Raw genomic sequence first — 20,646 nt, forward strand, 5'->3', positions numbered from 1 at the left:
AAAACCAAATTCTAAAAATATTAACGAAAATCTGTACTTCACTAACTAACTATATAAAAATAAAAATCATACAAGTTACCAGGCAGCATACTAAAGATTACCTGCTACGTCAGCGTCATTTAAAAATAATACTAAGCACAATTCGATTGAAACGGTAGGTACACTTAAACCCATGAACCAATTTGCACTAATAGTTATTAGAACGGTAGCTGGTCTTATTGAATAAAATACATTTCGAGGAATACGCATTTAAAGTCCTAGTCTACGAGAATTGATTTTTTATAGTGCTTAGTGTTGAACTGGGCTAAAAAGTATCCTTTGTTTGAATCTAGGTTAAAAACTGAATTCCATGAAACCTAATCAATCAGCTATATTTGTGTTATGACTTTGAGTCAGATCTTTACACACAAAACATCGTTACAAAAAAAAAACCTGAACTATAAAACAAATATAAGTAGGTACAGCGTTATCTAATATCCCATCATTGTATTTTATAAAAATACACCAGACAATAGGACAAAAATACGACATTACCAACTGCTTTCCTCAAGATCAAAAACAAATTTCTAATCACCATTATCAATCAGATCAACATAGTCATCGCCTTTTGTAGTTCAAAACTGAACTGGCGACATAAAACAATGTTACGCCTCTCTCCTTAATCTTATCAGCCGTTGATTACTTCAAGCGAAAAGCCAACTTCGCTGTAATTCGCAAAATACTGGGGGCTTATCTAAATTATGTGTCGACTGGTGAATGTGAGGTGTCGAAAGGTCTTCCTAGAACTAATATAGCTCCGACATGACGTATGCTTTTAGATTTAAAAGCGACTCTTATATGTGTAAAGTCGCGTATTGCAATATGATTTAGTTGAATCGATTTATCAATTTTTTTGTACACTTTACTTGTAATACTTTTAGAGAAATATCAAATATCAGTCTGCAGTAAAAATTGCTTGTATTTTTAGTTAGTTTATACTCTTTTACGCAAAAAAAAAAACTAGTAAACGGATTGGGTTGAAACGGTATGAGATAAAATAACACACAATAGGCTACCTTTGATCCTGGTAAAAGCCTATGTCCGAAACGAGCTGAACTTGTTGACACTGTTTACAAATATTTTTGATACTCGTTTTTCGATAATGCTTCAGCATTTAAATTCACGATATTCACAATTTGTTAAATCATTATTCCACCACTTGATAATTACAAATTACTGAAACAGTATTCCTGAAAATAGGTCGACACTCAACCAGAAAATAATCCGATAACTCATCTGTAATAACACTCAATTACAAATGATTTAAATGCAAACAATAATACGACGCACAGACCAGAAATCTGAATTCATTCGAACAAAGCAAACTTCGACACCGCGAAATCAGCTTTAGGAGGGGGACATTAAATATTTTTCAGTTATGAGTCGAAAAAGTCACAAAAGCATCGCATTTCCATCCGAGGAGTGGTGTTATATACGTATATATGGAGTATAGGTGAGCCAGCAACAAAGACATACGAACCGAGCCTGCATTTATTGAAAGTGGGGGCGACCGGGGACAAGGGGGGACCGCTCGGGACGGCTCCGTAACTGATGCACGTTTGAATTTAGCGTCACTTTTGTTTTGCGAAGAAATTCCAAAGGATTTTAGGGAGTGAAAAATACATTTGCCTTAACATAAATATGTTATGACGGACTATTGAATTCGTGAAATGTAAAGTATATGCGATGTAAGGTAGGGAGCTTTCTCGTATTTCATTTTATATCCACTATTATTATAAGTGCTAAAGTAACTATGTCTCTATCTTTGTGACTGTTTTTGCCTGTTAATCCTGAGCTGATATATTTAGTTAAGCAGATACTTAATGAAAGATCAAATGGACCAATTCGACAGGCATTTGTGAATTCATTTCATAAGAATATAGGTAGGTACGTCTTATAACTCCATCATAAAAGATGAAAAAGTATACTATTAGTGGAATAATACACATAACCCTGGGGCCCAAAGCTCGTGTCACCCCACAGCGCTGCATCCACGGATTATGCCCGCAAATATGGCAAAAAAGGACTTGTTGCTTTATCACTGCCACATTTTTACGGGCGCCAATTTAACATATTATGATGTCGCTCGGCCTTTGTGTTTAGATTGTGAATGGCGATAAAACAGCTTCACTGCGCGGCGAAAGGTTTTTTAAAAGTAATTTTTTGTTATGTCATCTACTTACTACCGTTGAGAAGTCGTCACACTAAGGAAGTCGTAACAAGATTGGACTTTATTTTTTTGTGTGAATTATATTGGTTGGTGTTGGCAAGTTAAAGTTCGTAATTTGCTCCATGCAAATACGCCCGTCATAATTTCATGTCGAGTATCAAACACGAAAAACTATTTTTTTTAATTTTCCAGATTTCCACCAATCCCAATACTTATCTTAAATCTTTAACACTACAGGATCATCAATATTTAAACTGAACAAACATCCTTAAACTATCTTAATATATTTCTCTTTAAAAATAGTAAAAAAGCAAACAGCACATACAGTGCAGCAAAATCATCTCGCCTACGAAACATCAACGAGGTCCGCACTCCGCAGCGTCGAGCCGGCCATATTTCATTTTGTTTGTCTCGCCGGCGAAATAGGCTTTTGTTCTGAATAATTTACAATTTGGACGCGGTTATTAATCGTGCAATGATATAATGTGTCCGCGTATCGCTGTATATCACGGCGAGACTAGTAACTTATAATGGCGCGTAGATAAATGCCAACGTTGGATCTAAATCTGTTATAGATTTTAACAGCCGAAAATCAAGTCATCGTACCTATACATGTCGATAATTCATCCATACTTCCATACTAATATTATAAATGCGAAAGTAACTCTTTCTGTCTGTTACTCAATCACGCCTAAACTACTGAACCAATTTGAATGAGATTTGGTATGGAGATATTTTGATACCCGAGAAAGGACATAGGCTACTTTTTATTGCGAAATATGTACCACGGGCGAAGCCGGGGGACCGCTAGTATTCTATAAATGTCAATCTGTGATGCATACTACGAACTAGGTACTTAAACTGCGATAACGCTAGCAGGGTACCCAGATATAAAGCAGGTTGTAATAATTAAGAATCCAAGTAAAATATAAATAGTTATCAGCTAAAAATGTATCCTATGTAAAATTTTATTCAATAACACTCTACAACATTCAGTTACACTAAATGACACATTAACAACTAAACGAGACAATTTAGTGGGTACTTCACATATACAAGTGAATATGAGAGATCATTATGTACTCATTAAATGATTATTTTGCAGTAACAGTCGCGTAATGATAGAATTAGTGCATAAATTGTATACAATGATATTAGCGTACTTGTATGTCCCATAAATGAAGCAAAAAGTTACGCAAATGTTATTCAATATTGAAACCATTTAAAAACAAATGTAATGTGTGACATGATCAAGAACATTAATATTCGTGTATCCGCTTCCGTCGCTTGAGAAAGTTGATTGAATAAAAGTTAAAACATTTCAATTAAAAATAAAATACACATAAGGACAAATAACCTTATCCAAAGAACATTTAACTTATCCAAAGAACAACATTGTCCATCTTCACCTACATTCCACAGCATCCATTCTAGCTGCAAGGTTCGCAGATTAATCAAAGAGCAAATAGGTGTGCGAGATGACGTCTAGGCACTGCCCACCGCCTACCTGTTGATTATTGAGTTACTTAGTGCCTTGCCCGGTGCGCTGCATGACACCATTTTGAGATTATATTATACAAAAATAAAAATAGGGGATAAATATGTTATATAAATAGAGCAATACAGGGTTTTATCGATGTGATTTTTATTTGTGTATTTGAATTATAAAGCCATCAACTTTAGAGCACATATGTTTAAGCAGTTGAAAAATAAGACGTGAAATGTAGTCTTTATAGATAATATTGTAATATCAGTTACAATTAATATTCATATAATACTGATATTCAAGAATATATATTTCAAAGATATAGTGAACTATATTTTCTTAATACATATTTTATTCACTTAAATAATGTTATTTAATCCAGTAAATGGCAGCATAAAATTATATCCGAGTAATCACACCGGCACACAGCTGTTCATATCTTAAAAGAATCTCGTCAGATCCTATTAAAATAGATCACTTACTGAGATTGAAAATATTGAAAGATTCCGACGTGGAACGATTTTCTTCGGCTAAAATTTTATATGTTGGAAAGCTGGGGAAGTTGACTCAATGGCCATATATCATGCAGTAAGTATATGCAGCGGTATGTATGTATGTATAGTTATATAGGTCAACCAGTAGATTGCTGCTACATATTACAATACTAGACTGGAGCAGATTTCATAGAGGAAGTATTATTTTGTATTCAGCTTGTATTTGGGACCTTTAAACTAAAACGTTTATATGCATGTTTTATTTAAACTTATGCAGATCTCTGCTCACTTAGGCTAATAATGTTATCTTCTTATATATAAAAATGAATCGCAAAATGTGTTGGTAAGCGCATAACTCGAGAACGGCTGAACCGATTTCAATAATTCTTTTTTTATTATATTCCTTGAAGTACGAGGATGGTTCTTATGTAGAGAAAACGTAAACATGTACCACGGGCGAAGCCGGGGCGGACCGCTAGTTGTATATAAAATTTAAAGATTACGTTGCATTTAAGATTTCGTCGGAATATTTATTTCAAGACCAAACGTAGTTGCTCATAATCGTACAGGATAATGCAAAAAGTATTTAAGCTTATTATACCCGTTCTGTTCATTAACAATTATTTACTACAGCTACTAAATATATCTTAGGAAACATCCGTATAAGTTACATGTTTAAAATGTACACAGATATACGTTCATGAATAATTCCACAACATAATATATACATTTTAAACCGATCCAATGTTTGCACATCCATTTAGCGGTAATAAGCGACAAGTAGAGGTCTAATTCCGATATCAATGGACTAACACATTACTACTTTAAACTTAATCTTTAATCTATTGGAATAAGATTCAAATTCACTTAGCACAAGTCACGTCTGCTTTTAATGAGGAAATTGCAATGATTTATACAGTTCTAATTATACGGTTATAAACTCAACAAGTTTAAGTTTATGATGTTTCAATGGAATCTATTCAGGATATTTTATGATTAGAGATGATATTTAAATGGCATCTTTATTTATTTTAAACTATACGCAATGGATTAATTACCAAACATTGACAGTAAATAAAATTTAAAGGAATATCTTATACATACCTTTAAAAAGTTCTACTAAATTTCATCAGAATTACAAAATATTTCGAAATCGTGAATTACACAGTTTCTCCAGAAACCTTTTTTAATAGATATAAGACACAGTATCAAATGAACACACATGTGAGTGTAAAATGATGTACCTACCTACCTGTATAGGTATTGTTATAATAAAATATAAATATTAACATTCAGTCTAACTGAGGTTTTCTTTAAATAGGTTATTGGCTTCAATTACATCAATATTCAATACACTTGTCAGTAACTATGTTATTGCGTAAAATAATGAGATTAAGTCAATCTTCTTACATGTCTGTATTGTCTACATAATACATATATTACACGCATTGTTTATGACTTATATTTACGTGTATTTATTTGGTTGTACAGGTACGACTTACTCATATAAAATGTATATAAGGACGCGTTTAGCACTTAAAATATAGAAAATTTAGCTATTTTTTGCATTAATAAGCTTATTTCATTTACAATACGAATCTACGTATTTTTTTTTCAAATTGATCGAAACAACATGAAATAAAACAAACAATAGTTAACTTAATATATATATAATATATATACAGAGTGTAATCGTTAAGTGTGCACAGGCGATTATTCCGTAACTATTACAGATATCAAAAAACTTTAAACTGATATCGAAAGTACTTAACCTAATGAGTAAAATGGCCATAATAAATTTTAAAAAATAATACGAGAAATATCTAAAAAATTAACTTTAAACCCTCCCATACATTAAGTATGAAATATGAATATCCCATATATACATTTAAATTTTAATATGAAAGATTTTAGCTTTCTTTTTCTTTTTTGGGTTTCTGCTTTAATTACTTCGCAAATTTGAAGTGGCATTTTCCACGCTCTTTCCGGACATTTTCACGCATTTTCCGGATATTTTCCGGGGATTTTCCGAGCATTTTCCGGGCATTTTCCCACGCTTTTTTCGGACATTTTCACGCATTTTCCGGATATTTTCCAGACATTTCCCTGGCATTTTCCGGTTATTTTCCAGGATTTTCCCAGGCATTTACCGGGGATTTTCCGAGCATTTCCCTGGGATTTTCCGGATGTTTCCAGACATTTTCCGGACATTTCCCTGGCATTTTCCGGAGATTTTCCAGGCATTTTCCGGACATTTTCACGCATTTTCCGGATATTTTCACGCATTTTCCGGATATTTTCACGCATTTTTCGGATATTTTCCGGACATTTTCACGCAGTTTCCGGATATTTTCCAGGGACTTTCCACGGTTTTTCCGGAAATTTCCACGCATTTTCCGGATATATTCCAGACTTTTCCGAGAATTTCCCAGGCATTGTCCGGGGATTTTCCGAGCATTTCCCGGGGATTTTCCGGAATTTCCACGCATTTTCCGGATATTTTCCAGACATTTTCCAGGCATTTTCCGGTTATTTTCCGGAAATTTCCCAGGCATTTTCCGGGGATTTTCCTAGCATTTCCCGGGGAATTTCCGGACATTTTCCAGACATTTACAGGCTATGTCAGGGAAATGTCCGGAAAATGCCTTTAAAATATCTGGATAATACCCGGAAAATGCGTGAAAATGTCCGGAAAATGCGTGAAAATGCCTGGAAAATGCCTGGGAAATGTCCGGAAAATGTCCGGAAAATTCCCGGAAAATATCCGGAAAATGCGTGAAAATGTCCGGAAAAACGTGGAAAATGTCATTTCAAATTTGCGAAGTAATTAAAGCCGAAAACCAAAAAAAGAAAAAGAAAGCTAAAATCTTTCATATTAAATGTATATGGGATATTCATATTTCATACTTAATGTATGGGAGGGTTTAAAGATAATTTTTTTGATAGTTCTCGATTTATTTTAAAAAATTTATTACGGCCATTTTACTCATTAGGTTAAGTACTTTCGATATCAGTTTAAAGTTTTTTGTTATCTGTAATACTTACGGAAAAATCGCCCTTAATTAGCCCTTAAATCCGACAACAAAATAAAATAAATTTAACATTAGCACCATCCTTCAACAACGGTAGATACCCACAACACAACCCATACCACTATTCGTCATTCCCAGGAATCGAACCCACTTACATCAAACAAGCAAGCACAGTTATACCAACTGCAGCAATGCACCAAACCTCTCAATGTGTCAATCCAAACTTAATTACACATAGACGAGTGGTCAAGCGCGCTCCGTATCCGGTCGAACGGAACCGCCCGCGCCGCGGTCGTATCAATGCCAAAGCCAAGGCTCTGCGATTGACAAGGCTCTTACGTAAACGGTTGGATTTTAAGGTATGAATTAATTCGATTGAAACACAAATCTAGATTACGTAAATTGAAATTTAATAAAATTAGGGAATACTCTAACTGGCAAGTCTAGGGAATACTCTAAATACCGGCATGGTATTGTATGGTATGGTATTAAGATAATTAGATTTTAAACTTAATGTATATATACCAAATATTGTAAAGATCCTGTGAGTTGTTTTTGAATAAGAATATCACAGCTTTCTTAAAAACTTTTTCTTTTTATTAGGAAGAAGTAAAAAACATACATCCACATATTTTTACAAAAATTCATGTTAATAATATTAAATTAAGTAGTAGGAAGAAATAATAAGATAATATCATTTCGCAATATTACCAGACTTCAATACATCGAGGATCATAATATGAAGCCATCGAATTGTATGCTTCATCTTCAACACATCATCTGAGTAAGTCTGAGTCGATTTAAGTAATAGAAGGATAAATTCTTTTCCTTTCTGGGCATATAAGAAGTTTCCATTTTAAGAAAACTTTTGTAACTTAACAGACTTATTGATAGGAAAATACATAAGTGGGTGTATAAAATGAATTGTGCAAATCAACCAAAATCATACCATAGATATCTCAATAATAATAATTATTCATAATTACAATGGATGTTATCTTCAATATGACATTACGCGCTAAATGCTCATTCCAACCGAATATTCAATTCACAAAAAGTAACATTGAAGTCAACAGAAAACTTTTTTCTAAACTAGTTTTTATATCATTGCCAATGCATTCAAACAAACGGGTTGCTTATCTTACTATACTCGTTTATTATCTGTGTAAATACTTTGAAATGTTAACTTCAGTAGTCTTAAGGACTAATTAATAAAACTAGCAGATATCCAATTTTACAAGGCAACTGTTTAAGCCACAAGGAAAGAATTTAAATTTTGCGTAATCGATTTTATAGATATTTTCTGTACAGATTATATGTTGGATGGTATTTTTAAATCATTAATATTACAAATATCGTTCAACCGCGTTTAAAGCGAATATCTTAAGGCCTGCCGATTTCCATGATACATTTTAAGATATAGAATCTAAATCCAACTATTCCAAGTCCATTTACATTTTTCAGTCACAATTCACATCATCAATTAATATATAATTAATATAATCATACATTATGACAAAGCAAACGTACCACCACAGATAATCACACAATCAGACAGATCCACAATTGTTAACAAATAACAATTGTACAGCACTATTCAGATCGCGTATCCAAACATCAACACATCACTCAAAATCGCATCGCTCCCAATATTGCTAAATGCTAATTTTGGATAAACCTTTGCAGTTTGCACTATTCATTATACGAATCTGCCCGAAAACACTAAGTTTCAATTCACCAATATTAACAATTTACGATTAACACATTAGATACGAATAGATTTACATTTACAACAGATAGGTGCCAAACAGAGAAATGCGTTTATTGGAACGAGTTTAGCGCTTATGAGACAGAAAAACAAATTCACTTATGTCTTATCACCAAATTGATCTCCTCCTTATTTTCCAACTTCACAAGGAAACCAATAATTCTTAATAACACATAACAATAAATCGGAAAAATCATTTCTCAGATTCAATCACATAAAAATATTTACATGTCTATTGTATTCATTATTCGACGAGAATAAATGAAACCTTATTGTGCCATTATCTAAATGTTTAACCACCGTTCATTCAACTTCCAACCCAAACATGTATCTACAATACAATTTGTATTTCAATCAAACTTCCAAGAGTCGCTATTTTTAGCGGTAAATCTTCTCACTTGTATCGGCACATGAAATATTCAATTTAATTCATATAAATCTTATAATATCACGAAACAACGACACGTGATATATGTGTACACGAGGATCCTCCATCGTCTACGCAGGCGACCGACGTCACGTGTTTTTCATTCATACGATTAAATTTAGCGGAGGTAAACATTAAACTATGAAGAACTAGTAAATTAACTACGCATTCATATATTAGGTATAACTATGGCCTCATTCACTAATAGCGACCCGATCTAGTTGTTTCATTTCGTCTAAAGAAAACATCGGCTAGACAGACATTATGAAGCTCCAATTGATTAAAGGAATTTCAGATCTTACACAATGAATTATCCTGGCTTCTTCGGTATCTACTTTTTCACTATCCTGGCAACAATACACTACTGTAGTTATACTAATTTCTAGGAACAAATCTTATCAAATAGAGACCACCTCGGCAACAGCACAATAGGCACCAGTGACGTCACATTCGTACGGAATGTCACTTATAGACGGCGCGGGCGTTTAAAGCACCTCATCCCTCAGCTGCCCTTCCATTTTCCATAAGGGTGCTTTTCCACCGATAATGTGCGAAGACGTGTGGCGAGAAATGTGTTTGTAAATAACCAATCTTATCTTTTCGATTTTTTTAACGTTTCGAACATTCTATCGATTTAGTTTGAAGTGTTTAGCGTTTGAAGCGATACTATTGGTTATTTCCAAACACATTCCTCGCTTCACATCCTCGCACATTAATAATTGGTGAAAAAGCACCATTATTAGGGCACACGGCACTTCAAAATCACTTAAACAGGCGAGATTCTGTCTCGCGGCCCCTCAGCACAAGATTTATGTGTTTCTGACAAACCATCCGTCGGTGGTATCGTGAAGATAAATCAAAAAGTTAACGTCGCCCGTCGTGGTGGTGTTATGTGTGATAGTAATGATTTTATCAATATATTCTATTTTTTTAATTATGATAACTTCACTTCACAGTTATAATGTGTCTGTAATGTACGTACTTCCATTTGATTTTGGGCTCAATACTGTACAACAACAAAAAAAGCTCAACAAAATTTTCTCAACACTTTTGTACGAAGTACGTCATCAATCATCGCAGGTTTATAAAACCAAGTTGTCAAGCTTATCTTAAGGAAATGTTAATTATTGCATAATATAATATACCCAACCTATGTACAATGTTTTCATAAATTTACTAGCGGTCCGCCCCGGCTTCGCCCGTGGTACATATTTACGTTTTCTCTACATAAGAACCATCCTCGTACTTCAAGGAATATAATAAAAAAAGAATTATCGAAATCAGTTCAGCCGTTCTCAAGTTATGCGCTTACCAACACATTTTGGGATTCATTTTTATATCATAGATTTCTCTTAATCAACAAAAAACGACTTTAAGTACATAATATATTGATTGAACCGTACTATATTTACTACTAGATTTCCGCCCGCGGCTTCGCCCGCGTTTTCAAAGGAAAACCCGCATAGTTCCTGTTCCCGTGGGATTTCCGGGATAAAACCTATCCTATGCGTTAATCCAAGCTACCCTCTATATGTGTGCTAAATTTCATTGTAATCGGTTCAGTAGTTTTTACGTGAAAGACTAACAAACATCCATACATCCATACTTCCATACATCCATACTTAGAAACTTTCGCCTTTATTAAATTGAAAACAGCCAAAAATACAAAACTAACCTAACCTAATGAACGGGAACACCGCTGACGTTTCAAGTGTCATTGAACAGCTGTACATAAAAACCTGTTTTTAGTGCCAATCTATCAAAGACCACAAAAACAAACACTGAAAGTGTTACACATTCGGAATTGCCGTTTAACTGAATAAGTTATTAGAGCTAGCGCGCACGAGCAACTTTGTCTCCGCAACTATTTTGTCTCTCCCATCAATTGTATGGGGAGTTGCGTCGCTACGTGCGCGCACTTTCATACTAGCCCATGGGTGGAGAGACAAAATAGTTGCGGAGACAAAATAGTTGCGGAGACAAAGTTGCTCGTGCGCGCTAGCTCTTAAACTTTGATAAATCTGAACCTCCATACAACCTGGCTGATAATAATTTCATCATACTTGAAAAAAATTGCCACTGTCTGACGGATTTCTATTCAATAGTTGGCCAAAAAGGTAAAGGTAGGTCTCTAGCTTATTAGGCTCTATACACTGTAAGCATACTTGAGAAATGCAGTTGTTCGAATTAAAACCAAATAGTCTACCACCCGTACGGACCAAACTGAATTCCTTCTCACGGGTCGTACGGTATTGACGCGCGCGCACGTCGCAAAGGTCAAAAACTATTTGTCTCTTTCCCCATTCGGCTTAATGAACGTGAACGAACGAGAGGAGCGTATGCAAATGAATGTCCACATAAAAAATAAAACGAATAGCCAACTTACTGTGGCGACTCGCCGTGATTGATTAGATGCACCTTTTTTTTGTTGAGAGACCTTTAAGCCTCCGTCGAATAAAGTGCGAATAGAGCGAACTGTGAATATATTTTTATGAATAACACGAGTAGTGTGGTCTTTTTCACACTGTATGATTATTCAAAGTCGAATGAGAGCATAAGGCAATTTAAACTTTTGCAACAAAACAGTGATTATGTTTAACAAAACCCCATGATCCGAGTATAATTAAGAAGATTATATATTTAAACATGTACAGATATATTTAAACTGTTTTTTTAATAATTCCCATAAAAGTAGATAGAGTTAGCTGCAACTTGGGTCACAACAATCTCCCATGAATATTAACGATACAAAAACTATGAGCAGATTTTTTTAAATGTTTAAATTAAATTCATTGCACATTTCACGTTGAACAACAATCGTTCCGTGGCCGTCAACGTTGCGACACAGCCGTCAGAACAATAGCTACTCTCACTGAAAACTGGAAACTAATAAATAGCTCGTAATCGTAAACAGTGGATGTCCGCTTGTAAATTTCAATACTAAACGCGACACGTTGAGATAATACAAGATTATTATGTTTGGCAACAAAGTTCGCGGGTTGCGCGTTATTGCTTATTAAAACTGACGAGCGGCTGTAACTCTTTTTCGCTATAAACGGTATGTATTGTATTGAAGTGTCCGACTTGGAGATATGTAATTAATCATGTTGTTATTATCTCTGACTGTATTTAATGACGTCATACAAATATATCAAGTGATTCATGTGATCTATCACATCAAAAATTATGCGGCAATATTCATCACAATTCGTCAACCTTTGTATTGAGCGATTGATTCTCAAGTGAACAACAAAAACTTTCACAAACATTATGCAGAAAGGACGTACTATGAAGTCACTTTTGTGTGGGAGCAAGAACATTTACGGCTAACTAACTAACTTCAAGACTAAAGCACAATAATTATACGCGATCAAAACGCGAGATCACAATAAAATGCAAGTGAATCACACGACCGTATTTAACGTGAAAAACATTGAGGTTAAGAGCGAAATAAAATAATGAAGAGATGTATAAATTAGTTTACATGACCACTGTTTACGTTCGCAGTTCACGGCCGCACGACGCCGCGGCTGATTAACATACGACCGTCTCGCTCTGACATATGGTAAAAATCGATAATGCGTATCATTGTCCCTTTCGCACATTGATTTACAGTCTAGGAGTTTAACAGCGCTACTTGTGCGTGTACCGCGTAGTCCATTTATAGAGGAGACTATAAAATAATTACGCTTACCTTCCATTTAATTACGTTTAAGTAAACATCACATTAATTGTCCAGGCCGAATGTGCCAATTCGTATGGGATCGAGATAATGCAATATAGATAGACTTATTACGTTTATTGTGTTTGTTATTTGTTCGACAAATATCAACAAATCGTAATACAGTTTTTCTCTATATATTATGCATCATAAAAAATCATATAAAATGGAAAATAAAAAGCCACAACAACATTACTTCATAAGACCCATCATACCTTAATAATCTCGTAAACAGACACATAAACTCATAGACCTATAATTGGTTCGCGCACATTCATGCGTACCTAATTAAAAAGCAAAAAAAAAACTGGATAGAAAATGATAAACTTTCACGTAATTGATGGTAGCTGTGCGAATGTATAGTAACTAATTATGCAGAGTGCAACACAGTCGGTTGTGTTGGCGGTGCACACGCGCGCTAGGTGACCACGATATGTCGGGCCTTTGGGATAGTATAATAAATAAAAAAGAGCGTGTGTGCCAAGCGCACGTGTCAGAAGTTAAACTTCTTGAACATGATTCAAATAAACTAAAATCGTCGTCTTAATCCATGACGCGACCTTTAAATTTTATTTTCAACGCGCCTAAAAGTTTCACTTCAATAATAACTTAATTTATTTAATTTCGAGAAAATTTTGAAAATACATTACATTAAGAAAGCGCTGTAATAATGGTAAAATTTTAAATACATGTACTGTAATGTGAGTTAAATTATATGGAATTATTTATGGTTACCGCTTTACGAATTAAATAACTGCCAAGCAAACGTAACTCGTCAATACTACAAAATTACAATAAGTAATAACATTTGTACCTCCCAGGCACTGAATGAATCGTACAAATTTTACTTACATGTTATTATGCAAGAATGTCTTTTAAAATGTTATTCAATTTTTTCTACAAATTTACTCACATGTCACCAATATCATAATCTAAAACAACAGTCCCACAAAATCCGTCAATCATGGTCAACCAGCGTCGTCTAATGTTATGTATGTACGAGTGTGCTCCACCAGTGAAGAACAAAGGGCTTGAAACATGCGGCAGAAATTAACGTTTCTTTTGTACACCTATGATAAAACTATAAAGCATTTGTAATGAGTCGCTAAGCTTTATTATGACATTGTGCGCGTCTTGTGGCAACATTTTCATTATACATTTAAACGGTTGGAAGGAAATTTTGCAGAAGTCACTTTTGAATTTAATTAAGGCTCAATTTCTCACGTTTAAACTTAGCATGCATTATTTTATATTAACTATACGATAACATGCAGTTATATTCGAGTTATTTTACATATTTAGATACTATTCTAGATAAAACATCCCAAGTATTAAACATATAACATTGCCATCGACTACAGTTACGTATTAATTCGTTTTTCTAACCATCTTCTCAAAAACATTTCCACATAGAAAAGCGACAAGAAACAAACGCCCAAGTCTTAAACATTTATCTATTAAAAGGGACAGTACCGATAAACAATTTAGGTTGTCTGAATAATTTACTAGCCAAAGACTTAGGTCTGACGGAGCATTATATGCGACAGTATAAAAGGGTTTCTAGAGAATCTAATTCAAACTACATTTGTTGTTATAAATTGATTTAATACCTATATAACTAACTTTCAAGGGTTATCAAACTTAACAAATTAACTAAAACTGTCCTCTTGAATGACTTAAATCTCAACTGTCATCTATTAAAAAAACGCACCATAATGCTTATCGTACTTTTGAAGTACCTAGTAGGCATAAATAGAATTAACATACAGCGCGAAGCGAATTTGTTTTTTATTATTAATTAATGATGTAAGCCATATTATGTTTTGTTTCTACAGAGGTGACATGATCAAAGACAAAACCCCCTTAAAAAAAGATTACAAAAATATATATAAAGAGTTTACTCACCGACTCGACTCCAGCATCATTTTGTGTGGCCTGTAATGTAAAACACTACGTTAAAACTACGCAAATAAAAACACAACAGATAAAGAAGTACAGAGTTTTTAGTGAAGCGAGATATGTGTGAGACGTCGCATGAAAAGCTTTTAGATGTGAAAGTGTAGGCATGATATTTTATTATCCGCTAATGCTACAACTATGTCGTGTTTATTACAAATTCGTATTTTTTGTCCGAAAAATGTTTAACAAAGAAACTCGGTATGTACATATCTTCGATTCATTAGTACGTACATATTATTAAAGACGAATAATTAAAATTACTAATAGGAGTATAGCTACTTAAAATCTTGTGAAATACGAGCACTAATCACGAATTTGTACATCTACAACAATTATAAACTTTATTAGTATGTAACAGTGTGTATATATGCATTGGGTACATAATTCATATATAAGGCTGCGTACACATAAAGCGGCTGAAAATTTTACGTAATCTTTTAAAAATGCTATAAAAACGCTTTCGTTAACAATTACATTATTCCATCCTGTTTGCTGTTATAAACTCGAAGGTCTGTCCATCTGTATGGTTATTCAAGCGTAACATAAACACGAAATGCATTTTGATGCTCTTTTTGTTTAAAAAAATAACATGAGCGCAATATTTCCTACCACAATATTAATTTTTTGCCATTTAATGGAGGTTGGACTATACCTGCTACTGCACTGCATATATTTCATACATATATTAAACTTAGAATTGATGTAAGTATTAAAATTTCATAACCTTAGTATAATGGTAGAGTGAACCTATAAGATTTCAATTTAAATCATTTAGGGACGATCAAATCAAGAAATAAGAAAACGGTCCTTGCACACACTCCATCATTCTTTCCTGTACATTTCTATCAATAAAGATTTTTAATTTTATTAACTTATCATCAAATAAAACACGCAAGTAATAAACGGTAAACACATATTTAAGCCTAGGGCATCACACGTGGTACAGGTCTATAGGACATCTCGGTTCCACACCGTGTTATTACAGTTATAAACAGACGTTCGAATTTGGTACGGACCGCACCGTGACCTTGGTGCGCTCCGGACCATATTCGATCGTGTGTACAGTGGTCCGCCGGACATAATTATTATTATTGACGGTACGGTTGGTTCGATGGTTTTTTCATCCGAACTTGGTGCGGACCGTACCAAATTCGCGCGTGTGGACGGGCGATCGCACCGGACAGCGCATTAGTCATAGACTATATACTTATTACAGCTTTAGTCACAGTTCTACCGCCAAACAAAACGGACGTCGGTCGATCGTTATCAATGGCGATGGCGTCGGATGACGTGGCTAATACTGAAAAAAGATTAATAATATAAATTTTAGAACTCTACAAAGATTTATGATATGACTGCATATGTCTGAATGAATCCCTGTCTTTTAAATATAATTTTGCCCATTCTTTTCTCTTCGTTTTCTTCTTTTCAATGGTTGTAACTTGTACTTGTACTTGTACCAAAAGAAGCCTTGAACTGAGGTCTACATGTGAAAAAAATACAACATTCTAACCACGAATTTATTACGAGAAATAGATTTTCAAAGAATTCGGTTTGACTTTTAATGAGATTACTATGATCAATGCTCGAAATATTCACAAAAAAAGGAGATTAATTTGTATTAATTTGATATTATTGAATTGTCTTATAAATCTAAGATATTTTTTTTCTGTTAATTTATTACATATAAAGATTGTAATAAATTAACCTTTTACCTACATATAATAATATATTGAAATATCGACTATAACTAACGACTAAAACAAACAAAAACTTGGTAATAGATAGATGATATATATAATTTTGTTTACTAGGGACAACCCTGACATTCTTTGAAAATCTATATCTCGTAATAACTTCGTGGCTAGAATGTGGTATTTTTGTCACATGTAGAACTCAGTTCAAGGTTTCTTTTGGTACTAAACAGAGCTTCTAGTAACGCCTGCATATTATAATATAAAAAAATAAAAACGAAAATCAGTAAAAATTACAATACTTTCGCCTCTATCGACAATATCGAAAATTTCAAAAAGGGATAATTTGCGCCTTTAATCACTTCATATATTAGCAACATAATAAATTATCTAGTCACTAGTGTATCTATTTTTTTATACGAATTTATTTAGCTCAGTCGGCCGCGAAAATTCCAATATTTTAAATGTTTTTTTTAAAAATCGTAAATTTAATCGTAATTTTTAAACTAAGAATATTTTCTTTGTGCGGCAATGCCTGGACGGATAGCCGAAACCAATTGAATATTGAAACTGTAAAGGCGAAGCTGCAAATTAATTAAATGTAATTTTAAATTATCGTGCAAAGATTTTTATACATTCGCTTTAGAAAATGAAGAGCTATTAAAAGCTGTTTCTTCCAACATTAAATATAAATGCCAAAAATAAATTTTCTCTATTTAACATTGCTGTTTTAATTATCTCCCGTAAAAAATAACTAAAACTCGTATTTTTGATGCTGTTAACCCTTAAATCCTGGCATCTTAAATACTGGCAACCCTAGGTGCGGTGCGGTCGTGTGGCGAGTCGATCGCACCGCACGAGTACGGTGGTCCGGTCGCACCAGTTCGAACGTCTGTTTATAATTTACGCGTAGCTTCAGGGCACAACACTCAACCATTCGGATACCGCGAAACAATTATTGAAATCATTCCAATTTCGGTGCAACTCCTTTATATTATTCTGATGAATCGATGGTTTTAAACTGTGCAATTTAATGCAAACTAATGATTTATCCAGAACGCAGTTTTTCAAAATATTAAATAACCGCTTGCCATGTCGAGTTCGGGGATTATCTCACCAAGGAATATAGTAACTTTCTATTGTAGTAGTTTTCGCATTTGTCAACAATACACAAATTTACGATATGATAATTAGAAACAATCAAATACGTCCTCTTCATAAAATTTGTAATGCGAAAAAAGCATTTCGTTCAATATTGTTAACACGATTAATTTATCCTACAAAACTAGTCTAAATTCAGATTAGGTAAATCGATCTATTAAATCAATTTAGCATTCAATCTTTACAAACATTCAAAAATTCAAAAGTACTCAAACTGTTGTTATTCATAAGGACATATAGAACGGTAAACACAACAAACGTAGGCACAAACATTATATAATACGGTCCACTTTCACTAGCGCTACATTACTCTAATAATACACAAATAGTGGCTAAATACCATAACGCCACTTTTATAGCGGCATTATTATGAAAGCTCAAGCCTTCATAAAATAGACTAGCTTCTCTCGTACGGTTTCACTCGCGTTAAATGGTTTTTGGTACAAAGAAAACACCGGATATTAAGGGGTGTAAAAGAGTATTTGTGAGACCTTTTAGTAATAAAGATTTCAATCTAGAGTCATTTTAATCTAGCTCTATTACTCCTACATTAAAAAGATAATGGTTGCGCTGTTTATTTTCTATACAATTGTTTTTTAATAACATACATATATGATGGTAATTTTAACTTATTAGTACATAATACTTATTAGTTATAAACTCATTTAACATACTACATCGAGAATTGAATTACATCGAGAGAATCACGCATCAACCAAGAACTAAAGAACTTGCACATTGAGAATTCTTCTTAAAACATAGCAACTCAAACATTTACACATGTCTTGTAATTTACAGGTCGTTGTAACTTGATTATGCTCGTTAAGTACAGCTTGTAATAGCATAACCAACAACTAATCGTCTCCATACAGCGACTATCAATGAACTTCCAGTTAACAACTGTCTGCAGTTCCACCGCAGCTCTGACGGGCCGCGGTCGAGTGACCGGACTATCTGTCAGATTAACAGATTCTGTTATCTGCCTGTCGTCAACACTGACAAGCAACTCCCAAATTGTTTGACTCTTTCATTGTCCTGTGACGGTCTTCTCTAAAAAAATATTTTATGGGAAATGAACAATTGCAACATTTGACGTTGTTTAGGTACATAATCAAAAAACAGTAAGGGTAATAACTATTAAAAAAAGGTGCTGTAATAAAGACAATGGTGTACCTTTCTTTGATATTTATAACCTTTCGAAGAAACGAAGATAGTGGTACTATGTACTACGTACGAAAAACGGTTGAAAAATAGACTTTAACTGTACATACTTATCACCGAATAGTGTTGTGAGCGTGCGAGCGAGCCTAATCTTATTCTGAACAATGATAAGCCTTCCTATTTTTGATATAACATTATGTAATGTCATAGATAAATGAAAATAAAAATCTGTATCTATTTTATGCATATGCAATTATGGGTTTATAAATATATTGACTAATAGACGAAACAAGTCACATTTAAATTTCAAAAATATCGCATCACATTGCACCGGAATATTTGCCACTTAACGTTATTTGCAATTTCGTCTACAACACAGTGAGACAGATTTAACGAATATCTAATAGCATCTCAAAGTCACAAGTACACTTAAAAGGAAGCGTTTCAATCAACTTTTTATTAAGTATAAAAACTCGATCTTTTTTAATTGCAAGGAAAATGATACGTTTGACGTGACTTCAATTAAATACCTCGTTAAAAGAAAATCCTCGATTGGCTGCCCCTACCAACACCACTGTATTAGTTGCACTTTCAATTATATCATTCGTTTAATTATTTTAATCGAAAATTACGTTTATGCCATTGCTAATAATAAACAGTTTCGTGAAACACGTTACACGATTGACTTCACGCATTAGTTCGATCGAGATTAGATACGCTTGGGGTTTTATAAGCGCACACAAGGAATAGATAGTGGTTTAAAATTAATTAATCCTTTAAGACTTAAGCCTCAGATTAATATTGCTCGATATAATTAACGTGTAGAAACGATGCGATGTGGAGAAATGAAACCTCACAACGTTCATACAATAGGTCCTACTGTCAGTAGTATGGGTTTGAACTTTTGTAATAACATTATTACACATAATATTGCACAACTCCTGCAACAATGTAAAAACGCATCACGTAATATTTTAAAGTTACCTAGATTTACCAAAATTTCTTAATAAAATCAATACTGAGACCTCAAACATTGAAATACTTGCATAAAATAAGGCTTATTATAATATTTTAATCGCTAAACAAAAAAATGATAAAATTTTGACCTAAAAATATATCTATAAAGAAATTGTATTTGTACATAAAAATAGACATATCAATCCTACATACTACATCCAATAAAATTGACAACCATTAATATTACACAAGCGATATCAAAATCGTTAATAAGCGCACCAAAGAAAATTGATAGTGATTGTGCACTATCGTGAGTGTTAAGTTGATAGCGTTGATAAGAGATATCAGCCGATAACGTGATGCCGCAGGCCTTGATACGGTGCCAATGACCTAGCCGACCTTGATGTGTTGCTAATTCATTGGTCCTTGACTAAAGGATTTGCGGCAGTGTGGGGGTGCGGAACGCGCAGTGGATAGGGTGTTAAAACTAAAGACATTATAATGTATTTATGAAGAATTTTTATTTATACTATAAAATTATCATCATCGATATTTAGTTTATAACATTAATTTATAC

The 20,646-nt window shown here is 33.7% G+C and overlaps 1 protein-coding gene across 1 annotated transcript in view; it reads right to left on the minus strand.

Annotated features, from left to right (window-relative positions):
- The window catches only part of lilli (AF4/FMR2 family member lilliputian), a 217,795-nt gene that overhangs the window by 129,419 nt on the left and 67,730 nt on the right, over positions 1-20,646 (minus strand). The window contains exon 2 of the mRNA XM_090116766.1: positions 15,043-15,072. Coding sequence (XP_089972892.1) covers positions 15,043-15,072 — 30 coding nt within the window. The remainder of the gene's footprint in view (positions 1-15,042; positions 15,073-20,646) is intronic.

This window comes from Colias eurytheme, chromosome 26, assembly GCF_061535395.1.
Source record: "Colias eurytheme isolate Ceu_HAF_F1 chromosome 26, ilColEury1 Martin Lab GWU primary, whole genome shotgun sequence".
NCBI classification, from domain to species: Eukaryota; Metazoa; Arthropoda; class Insecta; order Lepidoptera; family Pieridae; genus Colias; species Colias eurytheme.